General features: G+C 37.5%; 1 protein-coding gene across 2 annotated transcripts; it reads left to right on the forward strand.

The window, feature by feature from the left end:
• Window positions 1-4,473: 4,473 nt before the first annotated feature.
• Window positions 4,474-8,461, forward strand: alkbh6 (alkB homolog 6). 2 transcript variants are annotated; one of them, XM_051669258.1, is made up of 6 exons: window positions 4,474-4,789; window positions 4,891-4,959; window positions 5,066-5,126; window positions 6,053-6,204; window positions 7,455-7,568; window positions 7,670-8,461. In XM_051669258.1, the coding sequence occupies exons 1-6, from the start codon at window positions 4,724-4,726 to the stop codon at window positions 7,937-7,939; spliced, it is 732 nt and encodes a 243-aa protein (XP_051525218.1). In that variant the 5' UTR covers window positions 4,474-4,723; the 3' UTR covers window positions 7,940-8,461. The 2 variants fall into 2 exon arrangements, with proteins under 2 accessions (XP_051525218.1, XP_051525227.1); XM_051669267.1 differs by having other exon boundaries at window positions 4,476-4,789; window positions 7,455-7,553.
• The last annotated feature ends 51 nt before the right edge of the window (window positions 8,462-8,512 follow it).

Genomic DNA, 8,512 nt, shown 5'->3' on the forward strand with positions numbered 1-8,512 from the left:
GGATTGACACCTGTGGGGAAATTATCTCTAACAGCTGTTTTGTGTTACAGTGAGAGCTAGAGAGGGATAAAAGGGCAGTCCAAAACACCAGAGAGAGAGAGAGAACTGAACCGAACCTGTGTGTGTACTACAGTTGAAAACCCCAAACAGAGTTTAATTGTTCAGAGTGAATAAAGTTTTTGTTAGAGTGTTTAAGCCGGCGCAGGCTCCCGCTTCCTCCTTCCCAACTGAGCAAGAAAGTCAGAGATTTGTCACAGTCACTGATAACACATTTTATTGTCACATTAGTTAAGATTTTACTGAGTGTCCTCATATTTAAATGTACTTCTAAACGCCTTCCACAGTGGTGTGGCGGGTGTCTGAATGTTCTCAAACAGTATACCATTACTCTGCTGTTTAGAACTTCTTTTTACCCCTGAACGAAGAATGCAGAAGAACTTATCCGGAAGTACAGTATATCAGGGCCTTTAGCGTGGTTTGTTGCCATTTTAGGCTTGATTCTCATTTGTGTCTAGAAGGGATCCCTCTCTTGTCAACTTCTCCACATGCGCATTCTGTTAAGATGCTTTCTCCTGTGCTTTTTTGCTTGCATCTCAACGGATTAATGATTGAAAGCATTAGAAACTTCAATAATATAACATTATTATTGTCATTATCACAGAGTGACTATTTGCACTAGGTGTAAATACCTGCCACATAGTGTGGCTATTGGCACTGAAATAGTCTGGTGGAAACAAACAAAGACAAAATGCTCCTTGAGGGTCTCACGGTACGAATGTGCTGTTTCTATGCGGATGACCTGGGTTCTAACCCTCCTTTTGAACCAGTTTTCCACCTGTTTTCTGTCTCCACTCTTAATATTTTTCTTTAATACTAATAATAATAAATAAAATGAATAAAAAGGCTGATTTCCTCACAGTGATAGGTTGGTGTAGGGTGTCTGTGGGACTCTTAAGCATCACTGCATCTGCACCAAAACTACATATTATATTAGATTCTCTTTTCAATATTATGTTATTTAGTGTTGTCAGTACGGCATATAGCCTATACGCAATTTTGTTTGAGAGGTTATATTAGCCTAGTGGATAACTAAAAGTGAGTAGTTTAACTTCTTCCAGCAGATCTCTGTATATATAAGCTTTAATGTTTAATAAATTCATCCATATAATAAATGTTTGTTTCTCTCTGGCAGCTTCAAAGTTTGGTGTTTATTTTAAATACTGGATATATGCAATGTTTTGTATTTTATCTCCACGAAACTGCACTACTTGTGCCGTATTGTAATTGACCATTACAAGTCATATTTTATCAAATAATCCACATAACTTCGTTATGGAAATAAATATCTAATAGCCTACACATTTTTATTTGTCCTCTGAAAATATCCATCTGTAACTGCATAATTATTCTCTTGTCTTATAGAGATGCTATTTCATAGATGTGTGGAAGCAGTCATCGGCGTGTTATAATCATTAATGTATGAATCAAATAAAGACTATATATGTCTTTGTCCTTCTGTGATATACATGACAGAGTATAAAATAAGATTTAAATCCCAAATCAAATTAAATAAGAAATATGACTGTATATGTTCAAAACTGAATCAAACTAATAATAAAAAAACATATAATAGTTATCCATAACAAACAAATTCACTCCAAATATTCAGCAACCTCTCGTATTCTTTAGAAGACTAAAATCCCTGATACTCAGAAGTTATTAGTATGCTATAGGCCTACTATACTTCTGATAAAAAATAAAAAAAAAACGATACATGGAAATGCAATCATTATTGCACTCTCTTTTTTATTTACACATAATGCTACATGTACACGGTGAATAAAATGTTTGCATTGAAACATCCAGTACATCGCTCTACGAACGTTTAAAACATGGATGAAATCCACTACGTCATCGTGCTACAGTCCGCAGTGAGGACCTCTTGGGTACAGCTGCAGTTATGCTTACTGTCCTCTGCTGAATGAGGTTCATAAAAACATGAAGGTGGTATTGTTCTTAAAGAATTGCATTGATGGAAGGAAAATTCCTTAATTACGATTTTTTTTTTAACACATTCTGTTTTATATAATTAATCACAGTGAATTAACATGTTAAATCGACAGTCCTAGTAAAGATTTGTGTTTTTTTTTTTTTTTTACTATTTATGGAAACGGGGAATCATTGATCACTGATTTCAGAACCATCTGTCCTCTATCACTCTCCACTCTGGCCTTCAATCAGCATGTTGTTTGCATTGTGTAAGCTTTACATTTACTACTGTCCCACATTTAAATGCTGAAGAGACACAAATAGAGGGCCCCACTGTAGAATAATGCCAGCGCTTTATACAGATAAGACATGATTGTTGGCGTGCTACATTAAGTCTTTTCTCACATACCTCAGACCTTACTGAATATGTCACTCACTGCTTCGTGCAGCATTACAGCATCATTGAAATTACTTTAAATTTAAAGACATCTACATTACAACTAAATGGTTGTGTATAATAAAATAGGTATTATTATTGCAACATGAATTGCTATTAAAGCACAGCTCATGAGAACATGATAATGAGAGTAAGCTTCTTTAGCCAGGCTATAAAACCCCTTACAGTGATCATTTTTTATTTATTTATTTATTTATTTTCTTCCTTTTTTTTCTCCCCAATTTGGAATGCCCAATTCCGAGTGCGCTCTAAGTCCTCGTGGTGGCGTAGTGACTCACCTCAATCTGGGTGGCAGAGGACAAATCTCAGTTGCCTCCGCGTCTGAGACTGTCAATCCGTGCATCTTATCATGTGGCTTGTTGAGTGCGTTACCGCGGAGACATAGTGCATGTGGAGGCATCACGCTATTCTCTGCGGCATCCACGCAAAACTCACCACACACACCACCAAGAGCGAATCACATTATAGCGACCACGAGGAGGTTACCCCATGTGACTCTACCCTCCCTAGCAACCGGGCCAATTTGGTTGCTTAGGAGACCTGGATGGAGTCACTCAGCACGCCCTGGATTTGAACTCGTGACTCCAGGGGTGGTAGTCAGCGTCTTTTACTTGCTGAGCCACCCAGGACCCCTTTTACAGTAATCATTAATATCACAGACATTATCAGTCCAGTTTCATCTGGACAGCACAAGAATAATTGTGACATTTGAATGGAGGGTAATGCTGTGCCACCTTCGATGACATTCAAGGTCATCAGAATGCATGAGAATCAAATTGTTGTGGCAATATGGATTCAATACATTCCAACCTTCGCCTAGCACATCTTTTCAAATGGCAGAACAGTGTGTTGTGTAATCATAGTGGAAGGACATACATAAGTAATCGGTGATATTATTGTAGCAGTGTTTGCTGCCATCTCCTATGGAGGTGTCTGTTTTTCAAAGATAGTTGTAGGGGAGGATCTCGTCATTAAATCATGTTGTCAAGGCGACAAGTTTGTGTGGAGCATGGCTTTGGGGAGCATGTGTCAGAACACAGGCGTATTGCTGTCACGATTTCATCACTATTTCTTCGTAAGCCTGGCAACTTAAACACTCCAAAAGCCACAGCAATACAACTAGGTAAATACATAATAAAACACTCACTCGAAGAGCTTTGCCAAGAGAGATTCATGGTGCAAAAACAATCTTGTACTGTAAACATTTGTAATACTCACTAGTTTGGTTGGGGCTCTGAGCAAAATATCCATTAAGCCAACACAAGTGGTTACATTATTAAACCATTGTCTTTTCTGCAGGACTATGAATAAAGGATATGGAGTACATGTTGGTTAGATATGTTCTGTCACATTTATCAGTGCTTTTTCTCTTCAATATGCACATGAGACAGACACAGACACTGCAGTGGCCAGTGTCAGCATTTACATGCTGGTCTGCTCCTCTCTCTGCTTCCAGTGGTCAAAAGTGATGAAGGCGTATATGCAGTCCTACACTGTGCTCCTGGAGTTGATGTTGTTAGCATTATCAAACCTGATCAATATCCATTAATGAAGGAAACCGTGGCTGATTTAAGATGTGGCTCTTGCTCTGTCGTTGCCATGGAAACCAGCGCTGCAGCGCTGCAGGCTCAAATTGGGAGTTGGAAGAGAAAGATGGGAGAGAGAGAGAGAGAGAGAGAGAGAGAGAGAGAGAGAGAGAGAGAGAGAGAGAGAGAGAATATGAAGGGGGTTGAAAGACAGAGGGGGATGAAGACAGTTACTCAGAGACCTTTAACCATATTACTAAGGAGCAAAACACCTTTGGTCATCTAATTTGTTAAATGTTTTGATTTTATACATAAATAGTTCACATCATATTTTCTCTGTCTTCAATTTCTTTGAGGGGGTTGCATGTACTTCCTGGACTGAAACACCATGTTCTTCTTTCATATGTTTTATTTTAAAAGCACAGATTCCTGACAATTCATTTCAATGATCACAGCGCCCTCTGCAATGCCACTACCGCTCCAAACCTGTAGATGGCGACATTCAGTCATATGTCACCAGTGCAAAAACAACAACAGACGAGAAAATACTCATACGCACCAAATTAGCTGTTTTGCTCATTCAGCAACTTTTCAGCGTTTAAAACGTTAGAATATTGTGAACATTATCGAAGCTGATCTTTTTATGTTTGTCATATTGTATTTTAGACGTCGTTGCATTTGAAGGGATTCTGTGAACAGACTCAGTAGAGCATGACAGGCTGGTTCTTTAATTACCATTAAAAACATTCACATGATGACTATGATGGCAAATCCATGTAATATTGCTGTGGACCTGGAAAAGTGCATTGTAAAAGAGGTAAACTTTGAATTTTCCCCCAGTGCTATTGTAGTGTTTGTATGTAAAACGAAGATTCATCACGGTTCTTTCTTTTGATCATTTAAATGTTTTATATTCAGGCTCCTCCAACTGTTTATTACATCCCAAATTTCATAACAGAGACTGAGGAGGAGTATCTGCTGCAACAGGTAGGACTTAACATTGATCGGATAGCCCGTTACCATACCATCAACTATACCAACGAATCATTATATCATCAGTAATTTACACTGTGGCCCGTGTCTCTTTTACAAGGTATACAGAGCTCCCAAAACCAAGTGGACACAGTTATCAGGGAGGAGGCTCCAGAACTGGGGTTTGTCAAGGGATTTCATTGACACCATGCTTTAAAAATCAATGCAAAACACTAAATTAAACAGTGATTTCGATTTTATGTTTCTATCTTTCAGTCTATCTATCTAAATATCTGTCTGTCCTGTCTATTTATATATCTGTCTATCTAACTGTCTGTCCATTGAATCCATGTGTGTGTGTGGGTATATGTGTGTGGGTATGTATATATATATAATATATATATATATATATATCAGTACTGTGCAAAAGTTTTAGGCACTGGTGAAAAATGTGAATTGCATAGTGAGGATGTCTTCAAAAATAATGCCATAAATAGTTTTCATTTATCAATTAATGTCATACAAAGTCCAGTAAACATAAAAAAGCTAAATCAATATTTGGTGTGACCACCTTTGCCTTCAAAACCAATTCTCCTAGGTACACCTGGACACAGTTTTTCTTGGGCGTTGGCAGATAGGATGTTCCAAGCTTCTTGGAGAATTCACCACAGTTCTTGTATCTATTTAGGCTATATCTCAATTACTTCTGTCTCTTTGTGTAATCCCAGACTGACTCGATGTTCAATAGGGGGTCTGTGGGGGCCATGACATCTGTTGAAGGGCTCCCTGTTCTTCTATTCTAAACTATTTACAAAAGTAATTTTTGGGAGTCTAACATTTATATTTCCTATTGACACACTAAAGCTGAAGATATAAATAACCATCTTAAGTGTTTTTGTGGAACATCTTATGTGCATATGACATTTGCACAGTACTGTATATTTATTCAAAGTCATTCAGAGTATAAATAAGTGATTGTGACTGTGCCCTTTGTAGTTGTAGTTCTTGTAGTCATAGATTGACATCACTCATCTCACTTCCATAAGAGTCTGGTATTGCAGAACTGGAGGGAGTTTGTTAGAAACTTTGTATGTTTTTTATATATCAGGTGGGCTGCCAAGTCCCAAAGGAATGCTTGCTGAGAAACTTCCAGATTGGCTGCTAAAGTACACAGAGAAAATATCTGCTCTTGGGGCATTTGCTGGAAAGTCTGCTAATCATGTGCTGGTAAATGAATACAAGCCTGGGGAGGGAATTATGGTAAGGAAAACTGCATTTCCTGTTAATTTACCATAGTAATTGTGTGTATTTATGATTGTACATTTACATTTATTTTTGGGATACACCAATATATCGGCCAATTATTGACCAAATTAAAACCATCGGCATATCGGCTATATGCATGAAACCGCTGATATGAAAAAGTGATGGTTGATTTATAATTAACTAGTAACACACTTTGTAAAAACTCTGTGAATTTAAATGCACAATCCAGAAATAATAATAGCTACAATATCTAGAAGGGTTGGCACTCCTAAGAACATATAATGTTGAATTTTTATTCTTTCTCGTTCTTATGTTAATGCGGAAAAATCGGCATAAACGGACGTGACAGTTGTGAAAACGGCACTTACCTATAGGCTACAGGATGAGAGAAACCATTCAGAATGCTTTGAAACCAGCAGACTTTGACTTCTGAGAAATTATGATATCCATTATTGATTGATGGTCTTGTGAGATTACTAAACCTTTAAAGGTTGCGTTTCTGCATTCAGCACTTCAGTCAGCGCTGTGTGAGCAAGTGGCGCCCTCTAGCAGTCTGGATGGAAATATGCATTGTCCATTATACCACTTTAATACAGAATTTAAAAGAAGATTTTGTTCCTTTGGTTTAAAATTTTTATTTTTCCATGATGTGGTTGACATTTCCGTGAAATTCTTAACCATACTTATGCATAGTGTAATTTTGTAATGTTCTATCATATACAGTACATACATGTAAAATGTGAGTTCTGTTGTTTTGAACTGCAAAAACAGAAGTGCAAAAATGTTTTAGAAGTACAAAATAACCTTTTTCATATCATCATTTTATCATATTTAGTTATTTGTTTCATTTTTTCGTTTTATTTTGGCTCTCTTAAAAATTTTGTTAAGTTGTGTTAAAAGGAAAATATTTATTGTTAGAACGGTGAAAAAGTTTTTTTTACCTCTTTGTACATTTCTAAAGAATAATTCCAAAGTAAAACAGTAATCTAATGACAAAAAAGGTAAGTGCCAAAATATTGGTATCGGCCTACGGTTATTTTTGTTAAAATAGGTATCGGCCAAAAATTGTCATCAGTGCATCCCTAATTTACTTTCTCTGTGAATTTTTCTAAGACCTTAGATCTGACTTCATCTTTATTTTCTTCCTTTTTGTCCTCCTGAACCTATCCCTTTCATCACTCTGTCCTTTAACCTTTCCTAACCCACCCATCCTATTTTCATATCCATTTCCCTCTATTATTCAGCCTCATGAAGATGGGCCACTGTATCACCCCACAGTAACAACTATCAGTCTGGGCTCTCACACACTTCTGGACTTCTACAGGCCTGTTTGTAAAACACAGGTATCAGCAGACAAAGTCAGCCCAACATTCACACACACTCAAAAAATTTAACTATCAATCACATAAGTGCACCAATTTCTTATCTTTCTCCCCCCGTCCCTCCCCTCTCCCTCCAGCTTGAAATTCCTCAAACAGAAGAGAGCCGCTACATGTTATCACTGTTGGTACAGCGAAGAAGTCTACTAATTCTGAAGGATAACATGTATGAACACTACTTCCATGGTATACAAGGAGTTTGTGAGGATACATTGTCAGAGCATGTGGTAAATCTCTCTTCAGCGCAGAGTCAGGTTGGCGACACATTGCCCCGTGGTACAAGAATCTCCCTTACCATCCGCAACGTTCCCAAAGTCATCCGAGCCAATCTGTTACTTGGCAAGAAGTGACAAACTCAAGGACTTGTCTGAGCTTGGAACAAGACAAACAGGTTATGCCTGTCTAAATGTCAAAGCAAAGTATTTAAATGCAACACACAGAAGTGTCTACAGTATATTATTTTACATGCCAAGCATTAGTGCCTGTAAGGATGTCTTACTTTAGATGCCTTACTGGATGGCATTTATGCTGCTTGCTTGACATTGTATGTAACACAGTTCTGACTGAGTGAAGAATCTTGATCATTTGGACATCAGAAAATGGCATTAACCCGAGTGTTGACAGTGATATTTTGTTCGTCCACTCTGTTAATGCACAGAAATTTAAAATGAGCAACAATTGGACAGAAAGCAGAGTGATAGAAGACTGAGAAAAATTTCTTCTTTGCAATCTCCCTGAAGCTAAAATGTCTTTAAGGTTTGTCTAATCTTATGCACATACGTACATTGACCATGTTCAATGAATAGATGAAGCAAATGGCTGCTTTTGCAACTGAATAAATATACTGTGTGTATGTGTGCGTGGCTAGTCGTTTGTATACTTTGACATTTGTACAAATCTGTACCAGCATGAAATGCAAACTA

Source organism: Myxocyprinus asiaticus, chromosome 3 (assembly GCF_019703515.2).
Source record: "Myxocyprinus asiaticus isolate MX2 ecotype Aquarium Trade chromosome 3, UBuf_Myxa_2, whole genome shotgun sequence".
Lineage (NCBI taxonomy): Eukaryota > Metazoa > Chordata > Actinopteri > Cypriniformes > Catostomidae > Myxocyprinus > Myxocyprinus asiaticus.

Coding starts and splice junctions, on each gene's coding strand:
- alkbh6 (XM_051669258.1), top strand. CDS start 4,724: ATGATGACTATGATGGCAAATCCATGTAATATTGCTGTGGACCTGGAA. Junction 5,127..6,052: donor GAGGAGGCTCCAGAACTGGG/GTTTGTCAAGGG, acceptor TTTATATATCAG/GTGGGCTGCCAAGTCCCAAA. Junction 7,569..7,669: donor CACAGGTATCAGCAGACAAA/GTCAGCCCAACA, acceptor CTCTCCCTCCAG/CTTGAAATTCCTCAAACAGA.